This window comes from Homalodisca vitripennis, chromosome 1, assembly GCF_021130785.1.
Source record: "Homalodisca vitripennis isolate AUS2020 chromosome 1, UT_GWSS_2.1, whole genome shotgun sequence".
NCBI lineage: Eukaryota > Metazoa > Arthropoda > Insecta > Hemiptera > Cicadellidae > Homalodisca > Homalodisca vitripennis.
Genome location: NC_060207.1, coordinates 31990883 through 32017465, shown reverse-complemented (window position 1 = coordinate 32017465; position 26583 = coordinate 31990883). Strand labels below are relative to the sequence as shown.

General features: G+C 31.8%; 2 protein-coding genes across 2 annotated transcripts in view; one reads left to right on the top strand and one right to left on the bottom strand.

Annotated features, from left to right (window-relative positions):
• LOC124359373 overlaps positions 1 to 26583 on the top strand; it is a 42186-nt gene continuing 15603 nt past the window's right edge. Inside the window, exons 1-9 of the mRNA XM_046812068.1 lie at positions 1 to 59; positions 883 to 1488; positions 3768 to 4012; positions 4652 to 4733; positions 7006 to 7219; positions 8236 to 8276; positions 10106 to 10169; positions 16258 to 16378; positions 17675 to 17772. Of these exons, the coding sequence (XP_046668024.1) occupies positions 978 to 1488; positions 3768 to 4012; positions 4652 to 4733; positions 7006 to 7219; positions 8236 to 8276; positions 10106 to 10169; positions 16258 to 16378; positions 17675 to 17772 (1376 nt within the window). The 5' untranslated portion in view covers positions 1 to 59; positions 883 to 977. The remainder of the gene's footprint in view (positions 60 to 882; positions 1489 to 3767; positions 4013 to 4651; positions 4734 to 7005; positions 7220 to 8235; positions 8277 to 10105; positions 10170 to 16257; positions 16379 to 17674; positions 17773 to 26583) is intronic.
• Positions 17954 to 26583, bottom strand: part of LOC124359365 (protein mahjong) — a 68122-nt gene continuing 59492 nt past the window's right edge. The window contains exons 26-29 of the mRNA XM_046812057.1: positions 25514 to 25712; positions 21760 to 21917; positions 21244 to 21322; positions 17954 to 18300 (exon numbers count right to left, since the gene is read on the bottom strand). Coding sequence (XP_046668013.1) covers positions 18056 to 18300; positions 21244 to 21322; positions 21760 to 21917; positions 25514 to 25712 — 681 coding nt within the window. The 3' untranslated portion in view covers positions 17954 to 18055. The remainder of the gene's footprint in view (positions 18301 to 21243; positions 21323 to 21759; positions 21918 to 25513; positions 25713 to 26583) is intronic.

The following is a 26583-nucleotide window of genomic DNA, read 5'->3' as shown; positions in this document are numbered from 1 at the left end:
TTTGAAATGTTGATTTTGTTTAGGCAAGTAAATTATATTGAACTTTTGCTCTGTATCTGGTAAGTGTAAATTATTATAAATATATATTTTTTTAACCTAATTGATATATTAGTTGTGATGTATTTTTAATTCCTTTAAAAAGTACATATTTTTAAACTTGAAGGGTCCATTATCGAAAGTTGATTAATTCTAACATTAATAGGAAATTCTAAAATGTGCACTGGTTTCAATGTGGTTTAGTTTTGTACTATACATATCAATTGATATATATTTTTATTGTAATGAACAAGAGAATCAAAGTCATAAATGTAAAGCTTGAAAAGTAATATGAATTTTAGTTACAGTTGCAAACCTACAGCTTTTAACCTACAACCATAAACATTTTCCCCATATACATAAAAGTATTTACAAGTTATTAAATTATGAAGACAAGAAAGAAAAATTTTTAGTATTCAGCTGTGTCATCTTAATGACAACAGGAATAAAATATGACTGAAATTGCTTGAAATTCCTCTCTATTAAGTTTTAAGAACTAATTTTCCTGAAGTTCACTTAAAATTCTTTTATTATCATTTTTATAAATGTAAATAAGTTGGTGTAAAGAGCTGTCAGAACAGATGGCAGCAGTAGTTGTATATTAATGTAATAATAGGTGATATATTTGTTTAGAAATTTAAACCATTAACAATGTACATTTCAGTCAAAATGGTGATATTTGTGTTTAAGGTGCAGGTGATAAATAGTCCTTAAGAACCTGTTTGTCTACCATTTAAACTGATTTATTATCATTACTATAATTACACTATGAAATATGATGAAATGTGATGTATTTTTAAAGTAATGCTTTTGTCAATTAAGATTGAGTAATAGTTTTTTTTTCAGATCCTAAAAAGAATTTATTCATTTATCAACTGTATTAAAAAAGTGGTCTGAAACCTAGATAGAATGAACATTGCAGTCAGAAAAATTAGTCACTTATGTATAAGAGCAAGTTTTATTGTCTAATTTTAATTCTATGGTCAATATTAAGTTTGGACTTCGTCCTTGGTGCTGACTCATCATTGAACCTCAAAGACATTTGTGAAATCAGTACCGAGAGATACCCTAATGAGGACCACAACATAAGTGAGATTCTGCAGACTTATAAAACCTGTTCCCAAAAAATAGATCAATATTCTGGTGTAACCAAAAATGTCTTATTGAGACAACTAATTAATAAGCTTGATTGTTTTAAAGAAGACCTTAAACAGTTGTATTACGAAGGCAACCTCAGGTACAAAGATGTCCAGCTGGTGGAGCACATGGAGCAAGAATTGCAAAATAAAGGAGAGGTGAATTTACGACTCGGGGACATTCGTAGGAGCCCAATCAAGTGCAACATTGCTAGACAAGTCAGATCAACTGTCAAGCATATTATACCATTAGTGGTCACCGGGACAGCATCGGAGAAACGAAGAGCATGTGAGGCAATTTTGAAACAAGGCAAAGGTAAAGAAACAATAATTTTCACATTCCAAAAAAACTTTATGAGCAAGATATATAAGTAAATATTTACAAAGGTGAAATGTTCAAGTGTATCTGTTACCAATATACTTAAAATAAGATTTCAAAACGGATTTTTTTCAATCTTTTCTTCTGTTAATCTATTTATATAATTTATTCTAGTTAAAATGCAATGGTGTTTGCCTTCAGTTCCAAACTATACCTCTAGCATTTCACTATGGTTGAAAACTCATTAAATTTGTCTTAAATCCTGTGCAGCTACCATGCTTTTCATATGTTCATTTGTCAATCGCTTCTTGCTCCATTTTCATAACTTAGGCACTGTATGTATTAAATAATGTTTCTTTATACTTTCTCTCTCCTAAAAACAACAAGCTAGTAGTTCAGCTGATAAATGTAATAACTAACAGTTATCTCTTTTGCTGTTGTTTTTTTTAATATTTAAGTAAAATAACATGTCATGCATTCAAAAAAATTGTATAGTTAGTGTTCAAAATGGGAACAATGAATTAGTGATTCCAGCTGTTAAATGAAATAATCAGCTGATTATTAATTAACAGTTAAACATTAATAAGTCAATTAGTATATTATATGTAACGGACGGCACTCAGTAAAATCTTTATTATTCCACTATTATTCATCATACCTAAATTAAACTCGGTATTAAATAAATGAAGAAGTACAAAAGTAACCCATATTTTATCATTCTAATAAAATAAAATCTCCTGTTTTTAAGTTAGTAAAGTTTAAACATTACGTATGTAGACCATTATGAAATCTACAATGATATAATATTATTGAACTTTGGCAATACTACTTAGAACTTGTCGTAATTTCAGTATTCAAAACATAGATACTCCCTTGAACATAATGAGTTCTGTAATTAGTTATCTTTGTGTTGCATTTTTTTTATGTTAGAGACACCTAGGCCACAAAAGTGTGCTGTCTGTGGTTTAGCCAGCAGAAATCCAGTGTAATTTAGACGAAGAGGTTAACTGAGAACTCACCGTTTTGCAGAGAATAGGTTTTGACAACTGATATCATGGAAAGTAATAATATTTTGGTACTCTACTGGTTCGGTCTTGTTTGATCCTTTCAGATGGACATGTACTTCAAATTCCAGGAACCAAGTCTCTGACGGTATAAGTTCTTAGATACTGCACTAAGCGTTATTTCTATAAAAAACAAAGCTTTCTTTTATAAATTACAGTAATTTCTAATAAATGTTAACCTTGCATAGCCCATGAATGTTTAAAAATTAAATACTTAGAAATCTTATTAAAAAAGTTATCTTATATAAAAATTCAATTAGAATGGTATAAAAATCCATACAATTGAAACCCCAAAGATTTATATTGTTTTAATTACATAATATATGTTTAGTTATATTTTAAAATTCTACAAGAATATAATGACATAAGATTTGTTTTTTTATAAACGAATGTTGTGTCTTTACTTTGTTTTTTAACGTGATGGTGCCCTGAACTAGATACTCAATTTATGGACCTAAATAATTTTTTCCCTTTTGATAAAATATAAAATATTAAAAATCTAAAATGTATATATTATATTTTTTATGCTGTAATAATATCTCTCCAATAAATTCTATATAACTTGGTGAGTTCAATAATGTAATGAATAAATAATAATAAAAATTACCACCTTAGACCTATCAAAATTCTTGGTTAGTGGTAAAACAGTGAAATAAATAAATGTGTAAAGGTGGAAAACATCTCATATCTTGGTAATACTTTTTCTACTTACTTTGGCAGACCGGTGAGAACTAAAGTACTTCAATGAGATTTAATTCTTTAATAGAGATAATAATGTGGGTTCAAATGTTTGGTAATTCGATTTTTATATTGTTTACTATTGTTGCGCAAAATCACTTTATTTTTGAACTTATTTTAAAATCAACACTATCAATATAAAGGGGACTTAAACTCTTTCGTGCTGACTGTGATTTAGGTGTATACAGGTGAAATATTTAACAATGACATGAGTGATTCTAAGTGAGAACACTATTTACATCTTTTATATGTTTTGAACCATTGTCAGTAAAACAGTTATCAGTGAATTGTTGGTATATATTCTCATTGCAGGAAAGTATATGACAAATCATGAGTATTTTAATTATATTCTGCAGGTTCCAATTCTTCCTAATAGGCCAACAGATGAATCAGGAGATACTGTAGTTGAATGAGTGATCTGCTAAAATAAAAATAAAGTAAAACAAAAGCATTTACACAGTCTCCTGTTGACAGATGGGAACATAACACAATTGTTAGACATTCCGACACCAAAGCTTGATAGTAACAAGGAGCCAACAGAGTTGACTGTGCCACTCAATGTGACGAATCCAGCCACCTACAAAGTCGACAGTCCGGATGCAGACAACGTATTGACTCAGTACTACAAAGTGGTTATGAAATGTTTGACTCTAACTACAGAGCATAAGATTCAAGTTTTTAAATTTAACAAGAAATTTTATGACTGGCTATCTCAGGCTGTAAGTTCTGTTTTACTTTTCTTATATGATACAAATATTTCTATTAATTTTCAAATTATAGAAATGAATATTTACTTATTACTATAGTCCCCTAAAGGTAAATATTACCTGAAGAGTGATTATGTTAATACATTTCTCTAAATGCTCTTTTGTAAACTGTGAACTTTAGTAATTGAGAAAGATTTTGGTAAATAACATATAATAGTTATGTAAAACCTATAAATTAAAAGCTGTCTAAACATGAATAATTAGTGTGGGTTGTGTCTATTATAGTTGTTAGAAGATGGCAAACTTAAAATATTTAAGATTTAATTTGTTATATAAAATATAATTGTTAATTTTGAAATAAATATGTGGCAAACATTTTCAGCATTGATCCAGTATGAAGCATTTATAATTACTATTATATTTCAATACACAATGGCAATAATCTTTATAAAATCTTTAAATCATATTCTTTATTATTGAGTTCTAGAAATTTCATGAAACTGTCTCACTGTTGAACAACTAAAGGTTAAAATATTTCAAGGGTTTATTTTCGTACTATTCCATGTGAAAATTTATTTAAGATACAACAGGTTTTATAATGCTCAATATAATACATATATTATTCTCTGCTCAGTGAAACACTTGTTTCAGGTACTCCCTCATCTGAAAGATGACAAATGCTATCCAGCCTTTGGCGGTGTCTTGAGAATTGTTGAAACTATGAGAGAGAATGGTTTGTCTAATTTCTGTCTTTAAATTACAATTGCTCTTTACATTATAGATTTTTAATTTTTTACAAAATTAAGTATTTACACAAATCACCTATGTTGACCTATCTATAATCGATTCACCGAGAGTTGAGAGCGATGTGCCACCGACCACTGCCATGATTTGGTGACAGTCTGATTCACATGTGGTTAATCACCATAGCCGTAAGTGGTTGGTAGACGAATGCAGATGTATTGTGACCTGTATTCTGTAGTTCAGTGATTAGTGTTATGTATAGTTTTTTATTAAGTGCATGTTTTAGAGTTAGTAAAGTTCACACACAACATGATGGTTGTGATTCCTGACTTAGGCGTGCCACAACCCTTTGGTATGATTTGTTTATTTTAACCTAGTTTGTAATAATTATGTATTAGGTTAGTTATTTACCTGAAGAAGAGATCAGATTGCAGATCTTGAAACGCAGTGTTACTGATTTTATGTTCCACTGAACAATGGCAAATTTCCGTAAAATTCCTGTTTCCTTCACCCTGGTATTTACCTATGCATTATCATCTGGTAAGCTTTTAGTCCATGTTTGCTCAAGACAACAATATATACATGAGTGATGCTAAGTGAGAACACTATTTACATATTTTATATGTTTTGAACCATTGTCAGTAAAACAGTTATCAGTGAATTGTTGGTATATATTCTCATTGCAGGAAAGTATATAAAAATTCATGAGTATTGAATTGAATAATTATATCTAGGATCTTGGAGATGATTTTTTGTCTTGTGCAGAGTGCAGCTCTTGAGTTATTTTGAAAATTTCTGTTGGTTTATCTACAAGGGAACTTTTGCCATTGCCAGAGTATTCTTTTGGTTTTGAAATAGAAAGGTTTTCAATATTTGCTGCGGAGAAATCTTCAAAAGTTTCCCCTTCTTCCAATTTAGAGGCTGTGGAAGGAAGTTTAGAGACCAAACAATAATTTGGATGGTGATGACTACTAAATTGTATCTTACAGGCTAAACCACTTGAAGACAACATATAGAGCTATAAGTATTTGAGTGATGATAAGTTATCTTAACTGTTTCTTGAAGATAATTGATCAGTAATGAATAAATAATTTGGTAAAATAGTTTAGTTATATTCCTGGCTAAACAATTGAGCATGATCACCTAATTACCTTTAAATGATTTTAAAATAATAAAGTTCTTAAAGATAGCAATCTCCTGCTTGTAAAAAAGTGATTAATTCGAATTAAATAATTCTAATGAATAATTTGTTGTAATTAACATTGTTAATAATATGTACAATAATTATTAGAATTATATTTTATTTCATTATTTGAGGAGAATTCATATCATTGACCGGATCACTGACCAGAAACTCACAGTTGACCAGCTGACAGCTTTCACATTACACTGTAGGCAACTTAGAACTATACAAAAACTAAGTGAATCAATTCCATGAGAGCTCAAATGCAAGTAAGTTTTAACCAGTGAGTAGTGAGTATGGTGTGATGCGAGGTCCCCCTACTGCCTTATGTCCTAGTCACTGTCAGTCACCCAATTACATGCTCTGTATACAACGAAATGCCAGCCTCTTGTGCTACTGTAGGTTGCTTCAAAAATCAAAGATAGAAAGCATCACCTTCCTCAAGTAAGTTAAGCAAAAATATTGATCTTTGTTCATAATACTTGTTCATTGTTCTTAATAAGTTATAAACATTTACAAATTTTATTTGAATTGTTTATAACGTTCCTGTAGTCTGGTATAATAAATGTGTAAAATATAATTTTTTACTTAACTCCTAGTATGTCAAACTACAGTAATTTTATGAGAGGCACTATACTTTTTGCTCTCTGAGGATTTACTTTCCATTTCCACATGCACACCCTGCCTCACTACCCTTAATACATGTTAGACTGCTGTGCCAACTTAATTTATCTTGTTTCCCTGATCGGAAAATATGATGGGTAAGTTGCATCTATCTAGGGGAAAAAGCTCTCCTCCAACTCTGCCATTTGTGCATGTGCTTAGAGGAGATTATAGCGAGAAAACCCAACAGCTGTTTTAAGCAAATTTTGCAAAACAGATGTTTCCACCTTGTTGGAAATGATGTATTGGATGACTGTGAGGGAGAGAGAGAGATATTGTTTATGGTTCTGGTGAGAAACACCTACAATGTCAATCCATAGGCCTTACTATATTTGGTGCAGGTATTCTGTAAATTCTTTTCAGAAAAACATGTTTGCAACCAAATTATGATAAATTGTGAAACATTTTCTTATAGATTTTGTCCCGAAGAATGCTACTGCCAATTTCATTTTCTACAGGCAGAAAAACTTGGGTGTGAAGGAAGAAGAAAAACGGAAAAAAGAAGAACATCCAGGAAAAATCATTCACTCGTCTTCCTTCTATTTGATGTTTATCCCTTGGCTAATGTTTATATGTTTGGCTGTTGCATTTCTGACATGGACGTCGAGAAGGGAACAATGTTTAAGTTGGTATGAACCTGTTTACTATTTACTTGTCAAAAGGTGGTATATTATTTTGAAATAAAAGCTGATTTAAAGATTTTTAAATTAAAGCAGATTTATTAAATAAAATAAACATTTAAATTAAGAGTAAACATTTAGGCTACTATTTAGAGGTTAACTAAACTTTACCACTACATATGGTTTATCTGAAAAATTTGTTTGGTAGAAATATCACAATATTAAAAAAGTGTTTAAAACTATGATGAAAAGTGTTTTTCATGACTCATTTACATACACGCATTCTTTCATGAATCTTGTTTGGCATATTTTTATTTTGGCTTCATATATATTTTATGTATTTAATTTAAAAACTATTTTAAACTACCATAGGTACTTTGTGATTTCTTAACAAATTAGGTTTAACAGTTTTATATTGGTCTTAATAAATAAGTACAATTTTGACATGTTTGCAAAGTTATTGGACTATATTGACAAGTTTAAAATTAAACTAATGTAATTAAAAAAAAACCATTTCACAGAATTTTTAAATTGAGATTGTTTATATAATTTTAAGATTATTTTAATATAAAGTCATGTAATTAATGTAAAAATCATAACAAGGAATCAATCAAATAACGTATTGCCAAAACAGTGGTAAGAGGATAATAAGTACTAACTGCCGTTGCCTAGTATCATCCATGTTTTGTTGTGTAAAATATAACATAAGGCTCTATAAAATAATATTCTTACTGTGATTCCAAGGACCATAATCAGGACTTACAATGCTAATTTGCAAAATCAATTGAATATAAGTCTAAAGTTACATATAAATAGTGTATCTTCAGAAATATTTTTTAAAGAGGGTAGACATTAACCTTTTTAGACAGAACAATAAAGTTTAACACCAATAAAAAAATATAAATATTTTAACATTAGAGGGAAAAAAATATTTTTATGATGAACTAATAGCTTTGTTGATAATTTTATTGAGTTTATCAATTGTTCACTGAGCTTAGAACATGGGTAAATATTTCTTGTTCCAGGTGTTGTGCGAAGGATAATGGTAGTTGCGATAGTTCAACAGGCAAGTATTGTTATGTTGTTCCCCTTAAAAATAGTTTGCCTATTGAATCTTGAAAAATCTCAGGCCCTGTGGTTCTACCTATTTTTCTATGTACCAACATTTTAAATTTTTGATGTGTTACTAAATGTGTAGTAATAATGCTGTATCAACTGTTTGTTACAATGTCATTTTTGGGAGAAAGAAGAATCATAGAGGCTATTATCAGGTAGTTGTTCAATTATGGCCACATTATAAAAACATTTGTTATTCTGTTTTCTAGCTTAAAAAATTAATTTAAAATGCTTAATTCTTTAAAGTGCCATGGAGGAATAGAAAATTTCTAAAATACATTATAATTGTTATGACTACTTACCATAATATTATTCTTTTCTTAATCTACTGATGTGTAAATTTGATAAGATCCATAACAATATCTTAGGATAAAAACACATAAGTTGGAGGAAACGAAAAGACTGACAGTTCTGGCATTCCAACATCCTGCGTCAAGTTGTTTGAAAGGATTTTCAACCTCTCTTGACAATTTATAAAACAAAAATTTGTAATAATTTCTACAAATTTTTATATTTTGTTCACAATTTTATTGAGTATAGATTGTAGAATACAATTTATTGTTGTTACATAAACTTTTTGTGAAGAGACCACACAAACCTAAATAAAATGAAAATGCAATGCAATGCAAAAAAAAATGAAATGAAATGCATGTTTTATTTGTTTTTGTTGATATAAAAATAAATAAGCTATTGTATTACAGGCTCTGAATAAAACCTGACTCCTGCCACTATTACCATATCTGGTCTACTGTTAACATAACTTATAGAACATGCACTTTCATCTAGTACTTATAAAAGACTAATAACATAGCAATGGGAATAGTTGATCAATGCCTTTTGAATGGTGCAGTGTCTGAAATACGACTGTCACAGACAACTCCTGGGATCCTAGAATCTAAATCTATCTGGAGAGATCCAAAAACAGTGTCAATGTCAAATTTCAGACGCTGCACCAAGTGGAAGATGAAATGGAGCTAAAGTCAACATTTGCAAGTCACCAACAGCAAAGTTTTCTTTGAATATTTCTATAATTACTTGAATAAAAATATTCTCTAGATCAACGTTATGACATATTATTTATTTAAAATCTCACAATCTAGTAATGTAGATTTTATTTTTTTCTTAAAGACCTTCAGCTTTCAAGCAAAGCTTTATCAGACCCACATAACTGAATACAAAAGTTTTTCTGATGACGATTTTCTTATTAGAGACTCACAACAAAAATAAAATCTATATCATTGTATTGTTTGATTTTAAATTAATAAGTACATCCAATAAGTAAGGAGCATCTACAGTATAATGTTAAACATTTTCAAAAGAATGTAAACAATGTTAGATTAAAACTAATATGTTTTTGCTTCACAATAACTTATTTACAGTGTTGTTATGCAACAAAACGTTTTACAATAACAATAATTTATACAATGATAGGATTAAGTGACTGGAATAACGTAAAATATGAAATATTACTGAGATATGAATTGTAAATGTGTGTGATACTGGAATTTTTTGCACTTTTTACACTGTCGATGTATGCAACATTGTGGTTTTCAAAGGGTTAAGGAGACTCAAACGGCGTAGATTTCAGGACAAGGCTGACTTAACGGAGGACAGAGAAGACCTGGCACAGTTATCTTTACACTTACTTACAAATTATTAATGTGTTTACTCGTAACTCAAACTTTTAAATTATTTTTTAAGTAATTCGCATGTGCCAATATTTAACATGTAAATAATTTGTGTAGTAAACACTGAAAAAGCATTATTTATTTATTCCAGAAGTGTTCTATTACCCGATTGAAGAATCTCCATCAGTATCACTCGACTTAGATGAGGTTGTCTCGTAAGTAAGCATCACAACAATTTTAATTAAGTTACACTAAAATATGTCACAATCATAATAAACACATAGCAGAAGACCAAGAGGAAGACCGAGAGGAAGATGGGAGGACCAAGTGTGGAAAGACATAGAGAGAAGGGGACTACAGAAAATACAGGTGGAGGAAGAGGAGACCTGGAATGATAGACAAAAGTGGAGGAGGCTGTGTACGACGACCCGTGATAACGGAAACGTCTAATGATGATGACTAAATTTTTGCCACATTAAAAGGATTTTCTGTTGTTAAATGACAAAACATTGAGAATAATCCTATTCCGAACTTTTAAAATATTCATTCTCTACATTAAAAACAAGATGACAGAAATTTTCTGCACGGCATATGTAAAAACAGGGTAAGAATTGAAGAAAAATATACGGAAACTTTTAAAACAGAGAGAGGAGTAAGGCAGGGAAGCATATTGTCACCTTTCCTTTTCAATATTATAATGGATGAAATTATTCTAGAAGTACAAGGAAACAGAGGAGCAGAAGAACTTAAGACAATAGCATATATGCGGATGACATAATGATATGGGAAAATAGGGAAGAAGAGTTAGAACGAGAGTTGAACAAATGGGCAAAAGTGGCGAAGAAATATGGTTTAGAGATGAACATACAAAAATGTAAAGTAATGAAAGTAGAGAGAAGGGAAGGAAATAACAAAGACGTGTTAGTTGAAGGAAAAAGACTTGAAAAGGTGAAGGAATTCTGTTATTTAGGAAGTATCATAACAGATAGGGGCACAATAAGAGAAGAGATAGGAAACAGAATATGGAAGAGTGGAAAGTTTTTCAATATGGTGAAGAAGATTGTGTGGAGTTGGAACATTGGGAAAGAATCAAAAGTATTGATGTATAAATCTTATTTCCAACAAATTTTATTATATGGAGCAGAGACGTGGACGTGGACTAAAAATGATTTAAGCAGATTGCAAGCTGCAGAAATGAGATTTTTAAGAGGGATAGAGAAGACTACAAGAAGAGATAGAATAAGGAACGAAATAACCAGAGAAAGATTGAAGGTAGTTTCACTGCAAGAGACAATGGAAGGAAGAAGAATACAGTGGATGGGGCATGTGAAGAGGATGGAAGATAATAGAATGCCTAGAATAGCACTGGAGAAGGAGGAAGGAGGAAGAAGACCAAGAGGAAGATGGGAGGACCAAGTGTGGAAAGACATAGAGAGAAGGGGACTACAGAAAATACAGGTGGAGGAAGAGGAGACCTGGAATGACAGACAAAAGTGGAGGAGGCTGTGTACGACGACCCGTGATAACGGAAACGTCTGATGATGATGAATTGTTGTATAGAAAACAAAATCAAACTTTTCTTATAATGTTTTCTATACATTTGTACAACTTCTCATTGAACACATCTGTTAGAGAGTGCTGCATGCTGCACTAGATCCATTGCCACCGACTATTGGATAAAGACATAACATAACATGACTGGGAATAATTGGTGACTTTCACCACAAACATCATTTTATTGCATTAACATTATCTTCTTGTTTTCTTCTGTTTTACAATTTTTAAGGTATTGCACATTTGCATGGCTCAGTAAATAACATTAAAAATATTGAACTTTTTGATATGGAGTAAAAGATGGCACTCTGAAAATGTTCCGATTTATGGTGATTTAAAGACAAATGTAATAAAGGTTAATTAAATTTATAAATATAAATGATGTCAGCTTTTCATTGATGGCTAAATATAGTACACCCACTATTACAAAACTAAAAATGTTTTAGTTTCTAGAATGAGGGTTAAAAAGAATTACAAACCTTTTCTATATAAAGCAGGGCTAATATTTACATATTTGCAGTTTTAGGCAACTAGCCCAAAAACTCCATATATTTTGTTACTAGAACTTTTGTTTTCTAGTTGTTACTGTTCACAGAACAGATTGTTCTTGCTGTCCTTGCAATTAAAACATGCAAAGAAGGTATCTTTTATGCTGTAGAGAAGTCAATTGTAATAATATTTTCATTGCTACTGATGTTCTTTGTAATATTAGTGACACTATCAAGGACTGGTAAGCTGCCAATTCATTCTGTCTTAATAAAGATAAAACCCAGACTCTAGAATTTTGTTTAAAACCTTAGCCAACAGAACGTAGACTATGTTAAATTCTTAGGAGTGTTTTCTAGTAACATCAAATGGGATAGGCACGTTGAAATGTTATGAAATAAAGTGTCTAAGGGTATTTTTATATTAATTAGGCTAATATATATTTTAAATACAGATATCCTCATTACTGTCAACTATGCCTACCTTCATAGTTTTCTATCTTATGGAATTATTGTATAGGGTAATGATTGTAACACAAAAAACTGTTAATTTCGTAAAACTGTGCAATGAAGATTATAGCTAATGTACTCACTGTAAACCTTTATTTAACAAGAATGGTATTTTTAGAGTACCTGCACTGCATATTTTAGATTGTATACAAAAAGAAATTTACATGCCATACCTACAAATAGATCTATTCATAACCATATTACTATAAACTCAAATTCTCTTAGAATATATTGTCTTAAAACCACTTAGAATTGTTTTACTGAAACAGGCATTGAACTCTTTAACTCTCTTCCTTCTCTCTTAAATGTCTTGAAATTAACTGTTTCATGAAAAGTTTGATTCATATCAGCCCATATGTCATCAGGATTATTTTGTTGTAATTAAATAGGCACTTGTTATTAGGCCCAGCCGATGTATAACATAAGATTATTGTTTGTGTTGAATTTGTTTCTGACACTACTATACATTGCGAAGATGTTCTGGCAATAAAGAATTTGAATGAACAAGTATGTTTCAGCTGTGTATTTTAATGAATCCATGTGCCATACATGGGCGGTGTGGCAGTCTACAGATAGAATCCAGTTGACGCACATTTTGTGGTACCTAGTCTTTAATGTTGGATTTTTGTTGTCGTGAAAAATGTGTTACCTTTTCTTCTATATTGATATTTATACATGCATTTTATATAAATTTCTTAATAAATTATTATACTGAGGGACTTGACTAATGTGGCCTGTTCAGTAATATTACCTGTGCATTCTATGTCTATTTTGCTACTTTTAAGCTGATAGACAATAGACAATAGACAATATTCTTTATTTGTGCATTCTTAGAGAATTACATTAGCGTCAATACAAAATAATAAGATTTTTCATAATGGTTTTATGTAGTCCATTGAGTTCTCCAGCTCAGAAATTCTTCAATGGTGTAGAAGGGATGACTCAGCAGCTCCATCTTTTTAGTTCCTTCTTAAAGTTCAGGCTTCCTTCTTGAGATTTGATGTTATCAGGCAGCCATGTTGAATAACTTTGCTCCCATGTAGGAAGGTTTTTCTTCAAACAATGCTAGCCTGTGTGAGCTGGCAAATTGAAGTTTGCAGCGTGACGAGTGTTGTGACTGTGGAGATTACTGCCTCTTGTCAAGTTTTTGTCTATTGCATACATTATCACTTGAAGAATGTAGAGTGCTTACTACGGTAAGGATACCATACTCGACAAAAGCTGTTCGACAGCTTCTCTTGGTTGCATTCCAGCCAAAATTCGCAGGCACCTCTTTTGTAAAACAAGAGGTCTTTTGTAAATTCCGTAAACTAGAATTTCCCATAAACAAAGACCATATCGGAGATGTGAGTCGAACACTGCATAAATATGCAAACAGTTGCTGTTTTCTTGTCACTAATTTCTTTTATTCTTTTCACCACATACAGTCCAGTACTTAGTTTTTTACATAGGTTGTCTATGTGCTGAGTCCAAATGAGGTCATTGTCAATAACCACTCCTAGGTACTTGGCTACATCCACAGGAACAATATTGGGTAATAGCCCCTACTTCGTGTTTCCTTCTACCCATAACTAGTTGTTTCGATTTAGCCTCATTTACCACCAGGTTGTTATTGTGGCAGTATTGAATTGCCATCTCCATGGCAATGTGTGATGAAACCTCTAATCTACTAGGCATTTTGTCACTTAGTAGGAGCACCGTATATCTACTAGGCATTTTGTCACTTAGTAGGAAGCACCGTATCACCCCCAAAAAAAAATACGCATATACATGATGGTAGTAATATTGTTCCAGAAATCCAGGAAGGTCACTGGTGAAAAGAATAAACAGTACAGGGGCCAAGAACGGACCCCTGTGGTACCCCTCTTGTGACTGTTAAGGGCTTTGATCTCACTAATCTTCTACACCCCTTATCCATGTGTTTCAGCTCAACCAGCTGTTTTGTCTGCCTTCTAAGTAGCTTCGAAACCAACTAGCCGTAATTCCTCTTATCCCAAAATTGTGCCATCTTCATTAATAATTGGTGATGGTCAAGGCAAATCGAATGCCTTACTGAAGTCTAGTAGAATTGAAGTGGTGAGTGTCTCCAGCTTCAAGCTTGTCAATAATACATTCTACTAGACTACTATTGCTGTTGTTGTAGATCTGCCCTTTATAAAGCCAATGTTGCTGTGCTGTTAGTAGATCGTAGTATTTCAAATGTTCCAAGAGGCGGCACAGCACAATTTTTTTCAAAACTTTGGACAATGTTGATATTAAAGATATTGGGCGATAATTACAAAATTTCAGCAGAGTTGCCTTCCTTGAACAAAGGCATTACTTTGGCTAATTTTAGGTAACATGGGAATTTACCCTCCTTAAGTGACAAATTTATGAGAAGAGTCAGTGGCTGTGCAAGCTCATTACAGCAGGCCTTGAGAAGTTTGGAGGATATGTCGTCTATTCCTGCAGATGTCTTGCTTTTTAAGGACATTATAATAATGTTTTACTTCCCTAACTGTAGTAGGTTGTAGGTAGAGGTCTGGAGTGTTGGAACTACTAGTTGCTACAACTTGATTTGATTGGGGATTAGCTGCAAGTGCTTTATCAGCCAGCTTTATAAAAGTGATATTCATCAAATCTGCCATCTTCTGAGGATTCAGTAATCACTTCTCCTGTTGGGCCTATAAGTTTATGGAGGACCCGGGTGAATTTTTGGATTTTCTTTCTCTGTTTATTACTGTCCATACAGCTTTAGATTTGTTTTCAGAGAGGGCAATTTGTTTCAGCTGTTGCATGTCGCCTTAAGGCCTTCAACTTGATATCGTAGTCTTTCTTTTTAAGGAGCAGCTTCTTGCTTATGTTCTAACAATCCCGTGGAGTATGTATTGTGACTGACTGCGCCCTTAGAAATTCATTCTTCAAGTTGTCAGCTTCCGCGTCAAACACTCTAATTCCTTTTTTTCCTTTTCGGTTTTGTATATACTTGTAAGGACAGGCATGGTTTAAAATCAAATTGACTGTTTCTATTAAAAAAGTTGTAGGCAAAAATCTGTACTTGTATTAGTCTTTTAAATCATTCCACGATTCCTGAGTTTAATTTATGCTTGATCTCTGCAATATTTCTATCTGTTAAAATTTCGTTTTTTTATGAAAGACGAAAGAGGCGTTTTCAGGATGAGAGTTACAGCAGCAAGCTGCTGAGCAGAATGATCAGAGATGGCTTCATGCAGCACCCTGTACAGTAAGTTCCTCGTCTCTCAAATTGGAGCATACACAATCAATAGATGTTCGCGATGTGGGTGTTATTCTTGTAGCAGGAAGCATTATTCTGGTAATATTATAACTCAATAGCATTTCCTCAAGCATATTCTGTTTCACGACCTGAGTCCAGGCAATTGATGTCAGAGACGTAGTATATTATACATTGTAAGTGTTAGATTCCCACATAAAGAATAGATACAAAACTACATAATTTTAAAAAATGATCGGTCCATCTGGGCATACATTAACTTAACTCCAGTTACACAATATAAACGTATATTGGAGAAAAAAACTAAAGTTTCTAAATTGCTTTTAGACAACTGAATTAAATCAATTTTAATTAGTACTGGCATATTTTTAAGTATTTGAAGTAAAAATTTTCAAATTGTAAGAAATATGTACCAAATAAAATAAATATAAAAGCATGAAATTTGTTACTTCACGAATAGTTTTAATAAAACCATTGTATTATCTTTTCTTACTTTATTCATTGATGGACAAACAATTCTAGGGAGCCACTATACAGTCATAGATCAAGTGAGTCTATAGATAAACCTGAACATAAAGAGAGGCCGAGGCAACGAGGAGACGAGTCACAAGTGTACAGCATGATGTTTGAGGAGGAAAATACAGTAAGTGGTTTTCTCAAGAGGGTAAAAAATAAATTGTCTATTTGCTAAGAATAATTTTTGGGAAATTTAATTACCACTTGAACTAGGAACAAAGTATCACAGTACCAGTGATCCAGTGCAGTTTGGTGTTCATGTTGTTGTTATACTATGCTAATGTAAGCTGTAATAGTGAATGTGTTAATTATAAAACATAAATAATGTAACATGGCATTTAGTTACATTAATGTCAATTTAATTAAGAGTTTTAATACAAATAGTATAGATAAAAAACAGTACCAAAACCTTTTTTGAAAATCCATATACGAATCTATAAATTTAAAAATAGTTCAAATCTTTTGGAATAAACATGCATTAAGAAGAAAGAATCCATTAATTATTAGATTTATCTAAAAAAGATTGAAGCTTTATAGGAATAATGTATATCCAGTTGATAAATTCATCAAGTGCCAACTCTCATAATTAATTGAGGGTTTTTTATGGAGTTTTAAAATATATTATAATTTGCTACATTAAAACAATAATATTGTTTAATTTTCTGAGAAGGACGTTTGGACAGTAGAAAAATTTAGGGAAATATTTATTTACTTCAAAATTACGGAAGAAAATCTATTTTTGCCATTACATGTTTTGGGCACATTTTTGAATAGCTTATATTCCGTTATTGCAATGAAATGCATTTAAAAACTGATTGATTCTGTAAGGACATTGTGTAAAACTATTTTATAAAAATAAATAGTGTTTTGTGCTGTATGTTACTAGCTGCTGAAAAGAATGATACTTTGTTAATGTTTTGTATACAGTTATACACATTTGAAAATAAAATTCTTACAGCTACGTGTTTTATATCTATACATTTTTACTAGCATGTTTAAAATTTTGCAGTTATTTTTAGAAAGAAAGAAATGCACAATTTTGTTCATTACAAAGGTTTGAAAGGGAACCCTAACGCCTAATGTCTAACTCACACAATAATCTGCATCATTTATCTAATTGTGTTGTGCAAATAAGTTAAATATTCTAGCTAAGCTAATTCAGGGTGGCCACTCAAAGCCTCTTTTCAAATTCCCAGCTGTTTTCCGGACGAAAATTTCCAATTCTTTAGTCCATTTTCAAACCACATAAACAACTATACTATATTAACAGGTTGATTGACAGATTATTTTACTTCCAGAAGATAAACATTTTCAAATAAAAACGTAACTGCTAATATGTGAAATATAAGGTTACTCAGATGTCTCATAGTTGTTGATTTTATAGCTAAAATATTATTCTTTTTAACACTTTTAAATATTTCAGTTGGTTGGACTGCCCATGAAGAGACAGTGGCTTAGTAAAGATTTCTCATCAAGCAGTCATGAGCTAAAATCTCCTGGTAAACGCCAGAAGAAAACTTGGTAAGAATATAAAAATAAAAGTTGTATGAAGCCATTCAGTATTTCATTTATTACAAAGTGTGATTAAAAATTTGATGTATCATAATCGTTTGTTGAATCTGATGCTAAACAGTTTCTCTAAAAGTTCACTATTTTATATTATATGGAAAAGGAAGGATTGAATTGGAGCAGTAATAGACAATTTAAAATTACTTAAAAAATGTATTATACAGTAAAAATGATACAGTGTGCCCAAGTTAAACTTAGTGCCCTTAGTTTTCATTGATATATTTACAATGTTCCACTATGAAGAAAGGTCATCATCACTTTCCCCCGATGAGTCACTTTCATCAGAAAGATTCATGTCTATGGCTTCAATATCATCACTGTCACTATCGTCGTCATCATCATTGTCCTCTGATGATGCTGCACTGTCTTCCTCATTGTTACTTCCCTCCTCACCTCCTCCTGCTGCACCTCCATTTTCTAGACTCTGTTCTTCTTCGCGTACAAGCTCATCAATTAAGTTCTGTAAATTTGGTCCGTTCTCTGAAAAATGTTCATGAAAAGAATATAGAACATTATAAGAACATTTATAACCCTTATACAACGTTTGCACATGTTATTTATAAAACATTGCAGAACTGATTCAAAAATATTTGGGGAAGCTGATATTGCAGCAATTCTATATTTTGTTTTAAATGTTGATAGCATGTTTTAAGTTAGAATGAATTTGGTGAAAAAATTAATTATTTTTGGATTGGAATTTGGCATAAATACACTATGGCTTATTTCTTTACCCAGAATAAATATTAATCATAAAATATGAATATGAAACACACACACACACACACACACACACACACGCACGCACGCACGCACGCGCGCGCGCGCACACACACACACACGAAATCTAGAGGGCATAGACATATAGTGAAAATAACTTTAAATTAAAGTTATTAATCTGATCTGTTGTTGATACATTTAATTACAAACAATTAATTCTCAATTTTACTACAGATCTCATTCTACAGATTGTTGCCTCAGGCTCAGAGGTTGATAATCCCATCAACTGTTATCAACCAATATAGCAACACAATTATCGTTTCATAATTAACTAACTTTAGTTTTATCACAATATTTTACATTAGTGTACATTTATATTTATCTTAAACTTAAAAAAGGACAAATCTCTGTTACAAAGGATCATGCTAAAACCATATATAAATCATCAATATGTCCTGTTTAGGGAACAGCTGAGAGATGAAATTCAGCCAAAGATCGAGGGTTGTTATTTTAAAATGTAGTGAATTTTCTATTAGCAATAATAATATTTAAAAATCTGTATTAAAATTTCATGTATTGTATTTGCAGATTAATAATACTACATCAAAGTAAAAAGAAACATTATGTTGATATGCTTATTTATTGATTATTGAGAAAAATGTACCTAGTTTACTAATTTACATGCACAATATTTAGTCGACTGACTTCTCTTACAAAGAAATATACATTTTATATGCAGCTGTTCCACTAGAAGAGTTCTTAGTTAGATGAGTTACTTTCAAGTCCATGTTATCAGAATCATCATTGTCACTATTGTCGTCTAATGATGAGGCACACTCTTGCTCATTGTGATTAAAAATTATAAAAGGGACACAATAAAAAACACAACAGCTAACAAAAACAGCTTTCGTTTCACTAAGCACAGCAAATTAATTCCTGGACTTAATTTGTATATACAACACTCAATATTAAATTATGATAATTTTCATTACACTGGATGATTTAGTCCTTGAGATGATCAAAAATGTACCACAGACTCACACTGTATTATTAGTTAATTTATTACACTACCACAGACTTATTTAGTTACACCCAAACTGATCAAGGACAATACGGAGATATCTGGCCTACACAAGAAATACCATAGTTAACCCTTCCCGGGTCAATGACGGTTATATACGCCTAACTTAACATTTCCCGGGGGCCATATGCGTATATTTACACATACACTTATTTTGGCCAAGCGTCAAATGCGTGTTTATACGCATAACCATGTTTATGAATGTCCTTGTTGTTTGCAGTTGTCAGCTATTCCAGCTAATCGGGAACATAATATAAGTAGTTTGGCGGCAGTATGGTTGGGGGGGCCGGAGTGGCTTGAGCTGCTTGGGGGGGGAGGGGCTTTAGTGGCAACTGAATGAAGGTTATTGTCGGTTGCCTCTTTGTTTACTGAGTTGCTCTCCACTCGGCGTACTGAACTGAAGTTGTTAGATTGTTTCATACTCGATCATACCTATTGAATTGATGTAGATGAAATTTATAATGTACGTTGCCTTTAGAATAAGTCATGAATATTTTATTCCTACATCCTACCCAGTTGTACTCTAAAAAGTAAATTTGCAATAAGTTCTGTGGTTATTGAGTGAAGTAGTTTGGTGGCAGTAAGGTGGGGGAAGGGTGTGCCGGAATGGCTCGGGCTGCTTGGTGGAGGGAGGGGTTTTAGTGGCAAGTCAAGGTCATTGTCGGCTGCCTGCCTCTTTCTTTCTCAGTCGCTCTGCACCCCGCATAACAAGGCTAGATGGAAAACTTCATCTCATGGGAAGAGACGCAAAGGGTCATCAATGCCATATCTGCTACAAAAAATATCTGCGAAAAGAAACTATCTATTTTTGTAAAATGTGTGTCAACAAACCGTTCCTTCACCCAGATAGCTGTTTCGAAGCTTATCATAACATGGAGGACTATGTGAATGGACAGTGATCAATCTCCTTTGTTATATGATTAGTTTTTACTTTATTTGTTTTGTATGTTAACCCAAATCATGTAATACATACTTATTTTTAATCATAAAATGTTTTTATTACGCTAAACCTAAACATCAATTAATTTATACACGCATGTCAATTCGTGGAAGGGTCAATGACGCTTATATACGCATACTGGTCTATCACACTAAAAATGGTGGGAAAAAATATTTATGGACAGATTTCCATTTTTCCATGACAGGTAAGCAATTTAAAATAAAATTGAGCAGTTTTGGTTCAAAAAAATTATTTTACCCCAACACATGAATAATAGGCAATCTAAGGCTACAGTAAGCTGACCCTGGAAGGGTTAAAATATTTAGCATGTCAAATATACCTAACCTCCAAACAGCTATAATATTCAATTTAGATGGTGAATTAACGATAGCACAAAAGCAAACTCTACTATAGCACAATCATTTTATTACAACGTCCACATCCAATGTACATATATTATTATTAATTAATTCATTAATTGTGTTTGAGAAGATCCTTATACAGGATTCACTTGCTCCATGAGAATTTGCATGTAATAATATATCACCTTCCTTATAAAACATTAATCTATTGTTACCTAAAAGTAGAATATAATAAATCAACAAAATATAAAGTGCAACAATCAGAAAACAAACTATTATAAAAAATTACATCTGGTAAGTAAATCAGGATTTGGAATACTTACCCTCAGTAACATCTGGATCATCACTGTTGTCCATATCTGAGCCATCGCTGCCCATTTCTTCATCATCTTCTTCATCCTCCTTTAAACAGATCTTTCATTTAGTAAAGTTATATAGATTTGCTTATTTATGTGAAAATCATAACTGTTGACTAATACACACACTGCAGTTACTATATTTTCAACTGAATAGTACAATTTTAAAATATGATCAAAACATCCAGAAACTCTTATCATTGGGTGATACCTTTTCAGATCTGCACTAAATTTAGCTGCAGTGAAATTGAATTTAAATATATGATACTTATAACACAAATATTTGTAGTATATAACTAATTATTCATTATAAAAATATACGAATGATATATAAATTGCAAGAATCTGATCATTAAACCAAAAATAATGGCAGTTAAAGCGCATAAGACAATTTTTTTAGTCTTAAATATTAAGACAAACAGATACAGATAATCGCACACAATGATGTAACTAGTAAAATATTTATTTAATTGCTTCACTTACTACTTCGTCCTCATCGTCTCGTCTTCTGCCCACATCGTAGAGTCTAATGATGGATTCTTGCACACTGTCGAACATCCCTTGATTCTCAACTATTGCTATCTGAGTGTCGATACGGTTGATGGCCAGATCATAGATGTTCTTTTTTACATCAATTGTAGCTGTACATAGAGTAAAAGAGTTTTACTAGATACTAAATCATACGTACACAACAAATTCTATCAAGCAATATTATGAATGGAGCAAGTTATACATATTGTATATATGTTCAAAAAACTTAACAAGAGGTGGATTCAATAATGAAAGAGAGACAAAACTAGACTAAAGAAATAAATGTATATTTTTACAAAATGGAATTTTTGTATATAATTCTCACTAACACTGATGCACTTGTCTCAAGTAGCTTATTTATTTTTTATTAACTGAAAAAATTTTGTTTTAATGCTTAAGCCAATATACCACACATTTCTTCTACCACATAACACCTTTAGTGGGTAAAACAGGTGAAAAAAGACTGCCTAATGAGCTGCCTCCCCCTTCCCCTCAGTTGGCTAAGTCAATAGTCTCCAGCTATTTCAATGGTTTCTTGTATAACATGAGCACCACTGGAATATACATTTTTATTCTCTTCTTTAAAACCCCCTTACTAGCAAGACAATATATCAGTTGCATTCTCAGAAAAAAAAAAAACCTATAATAGTGGAGTTTTCAGCTAAGTGACAAAAAAAGTTCCCTGTAATAGTTACCTTGTGTGGATTTCTCTGGAAGAAATACCAAACAGCATGTTATGCTGTGCAGTTCTGCACGACATGGCAAAACATTTTAACAATAATTTTGATTACTAGCTTGATGAAGATTCTGCCGAGAAAGGACAGGGTATTGAATTTTAAAAATGATTTGATATCACCTTAAAAAGTTCAAATGTCAAGAGGTATAGCAGCTTATGTTTTAAATAGTAATTTTTTGTTTTTAGATGTGTTCCAAACTTGGTGCTGCCATTTTAGAGAGCTTTTCTGATTTTCATTTTCTTTGTTATTTGCACTTTTGGTTTTATTCTATATTTGAAGTAAAAGGGTATTAGTCTTTATTAGAATTGCCAGATGTGGTTTATGTTATTTTCAAAAATTAGTATAAAAGAATACATTTTAATTAGTGTACATGATTTTATACCATAGGGGGGTTGTTGTCTTATTTATTTAAAAATATTTATAAGTCGAAAAGAATAAAAAAATAGTTTAAATCTATTAATTAACAGTTATTAATTTAAAATTATTAAATTTCCAAGAATGAATTCAAATTGTTATTCCTTTTTTATTAAATTTTACTGAAAAGGATGTTAATTTTTTTGTTAAATATAGAAAACCTAATAATAATATACAGTGTCGCTAGAAAGTTTAGGGACACCTGTCTGAAAGAGAAATGTTACAGTTGGCCCTAAACTAACTAATTTCTCAATGCTATTGATTGTTGGCTGTTTTAAGGACATCAATTCAAGTTTTTATTCAAAATTTCAATATTTTATCTCCAAAAATGTGGAAGAAGCATGCATTAATGTATTTTAAGGAACTGCCAAAAAAACCTTGTTTTTTAGATATTTTATTTTTATAACTTCTTAACGGCTTGCCATATTGTAATGAAACTTGCACAGTACTTTTATTATAATATGATGATCATTTAAAAAAATATGTCATGTTACAAATAAATTTTGTACTCAACTGGTCAGGGTACAAATAAAATTTTATTTTCGAACATTTTATAACAAAAAATGTGAGTTTTAATTTCGCTTCTACAAGTAGACGCCTTCATTTACAGACATGCGGTCTGCACGTCATTGTTCCTCTGGCGGTTGTTTTGTGAAACAAGCCTGCGCGCGCATTCCACACTGCCATTGTGACAGTTGTACTGCAATCTTCTTTGTGATTTGTTTATTTCGCTGTTTTGTGAAAGTTAAAGCTGTGATTATGGGCCGCTCATCTGTGTCCGAGGACATTAAATGGCAAGTTATCGGTATGTATAAAACCGGTAGTTCATACCGAACAATTGCATCCAAGTTACATGTGTCTAAAACATGTGTTAAAAATACAGTGCGACGTTTTAACCTAGCCGGGTACCGTGATTGATGCCCCGCGGAGTGGTAGGCCACGTAAAACCACGCCTCGGCAGGATCGTAAGCTACTCGTGATGAGCAAAAAAGGACCGAAATGCAAGTGCACCTGATTTACTAAGCAGCATGAAACAAGATGATGATCGTTACAATGTGAGTGTAGCAACTGTGAGTTCCAGACTTAGAGATGCAGGTATGAAATCATTTTACGCTATCCGCAAACCTTTGTTAAATGACAAGGCCAAAAAGACACGCCAAGTTTGGTGCAAGGCTCGATTAGGGTGGACAAAAGAAGCTTGGCGGCGTGTTTTGTTTTCTGATGAAAGCCGTTTTGAACTATTTCCAAGGCGCAGAGTTAGGGTACGACGTACCAATACTGAAAAATTTCTACCAGCATGTGTAGCGCCTGCAGTTCAGGCCGGTGGCGAAGCAGTAATGATATGGGGTTGCATTTCAAGTGAGGGTCCTGGGGAGCTTCAGTTCGTTGAAGGCACAATGAACAGTATTAAATATTGTCAAACTCTAGAAGAATTCATGTTACCATCTGCCAATAAATTGCTTGGTGAAAATTACATCTTTCAACAAGACAATGCACCGTGCCACAAATCAAGACACACACAAGAATGGTTCAGTAATCATGATGTTGAGGTTCTGAAGTGGCCACCACGAAGCCCGGATCTTAATCCGATAGAAAATTTATGGAATACCATGGCCAGTCGTCTAGCGAAGAACAAACCCAAGAACAAAGCTGAACTGAAGTTCATGTTGGCACAGATATGGCGGAGTATCAAGAAGGAAGACTGTCTGACACTCATTGATTCGATGCCAAAACGGATCAAAGAATGTTATAAAGCTAATGGAGGACCTATTGATTACTGATTTGTATGTAATGTCCATTTTACTATTTTGTATAATTTAAATATTTGTTTCCATTAAAAACAAACTTTTGTCAGAAATTTTGTGTTTTTTTTTAAGCCTGTCTCTAAACTTTTTAGCGACACTGTAGTAAAAACTTAATTTCAGAGTAAGAAATAAAATAATCATGATAGTGTATTTCAAAAAGGATTAATAAATCTAGTAAAAAATACAGTATTACTTAATTTGTTCTTGCACAATTAAAATATAAACATAATATTTTTTATAGGGGAAATATTTATACAACTAAAAAAACATGAAGTGAACAAAGATTAGCTGTTGACATTCACACAGAAGACTTGCGGCAATGCACAAAAATAAATATAGAAAATGCCAAATAGAAGCAACATATTATTTACAATAGTATGATCATTTGTTTATTAGGTTACCTATCCATAGGTTTTCATACACAAAGTTCAACGTCATAGTCAAACCACTTTATTCCATAATATGTACAAGGTACAAAGACAAGTGTCACTACAATATTAGCATTTATTAAATAAGTTTTATTTACGTACAAATTTTGTTCAAAAGTTATTTTTAATCTAGTACTTATATTTTACCCTATCATTTGACCTTTTCTAGTTGTTTTTAAATTTTTTTACTAGTTCTTATATTTCATGCTATAAATTACGATAGAAATTCTTTTTTTTTTACTTTAACCAAATAAAGTAATTCATTATTGCATACATTTCGCATACTACGCACATTGATTTGCAATAGTAAATGAAAACTCACCTATATTGGCATAATCACTAGCATCCAGTGTTTTGAAGGAAGACTCATGAGAGGTATCCTCTTCCATCTCTTGCTCCATTGAGATGGCGTAGAGAATGGTACCAAAGGTGTTAAACAGCACCTCGCACCTCTCTAGGGAAGGCACAGTACGCAATAGATGGAATGTCCTCAGATCCCACACTTCTGTGTTAGACACCACCTAGTGTGATAGATAATTAAGGTTTACATGTTTGTCATCTTCATCACAAGATTAATTTATGGATTCCTTAAACAAGTTGTTGATCCAAAAATCAAAACTTAACACAAGATTTCACTATATTCAAAGGTTTTATCCAATAACCTGCCATCACCATGAATAACCATTGATTGGCTTAAACTAATGATTAAGTTCAAAAAATTCATTTCAAATTACTTCCCAGTATTATGTTTCATTCGGATTTTAAAATTTATAAAAATAGACTAATTTTATGGAATTCGTTCAGACTAACTGAAACTTAAATTAATTCAATATGTATTGTCACAGATCGCAGTGACAAAGTACAACTCTACTCTCAGTTACGTAACGAACAAAATATATATTATCACATTCATTATACTTAACACAATTACTTTTAAAGCATACTATCTTTCAATAATAGAAGACATATTTAAAATTATTGTCAAACTACTTACTTGATGTTTAAACTATTGGTTTATAATTCCCAAAAGATTAATAAGTTAACAAGTACCATAGATTTGAGAATGCTCATTTTATAGTGTATATGAAATCACCTCAATAATAATAATTTCGAACATTACCAACTTATCCATAAAATATCAGAATCATGCTCTTTCTGTTTTTAATTACTAATTGGCTGATTAACAATGACCCAGCTGACAAAGATTATTCTACATTTTGAATATAACACAACTTCTGATCCAGATTAACTCAACAATTTATACCCTAAATTTATCCAATTTGCATATTTTAAAACCATCAAAACTTCATTAGTATTGAATTACATTTTTATATAATTTAGTCCATTTGTGCCCCATTTTTTGAAAATTGAAATGAAGTAAACTACAAATAT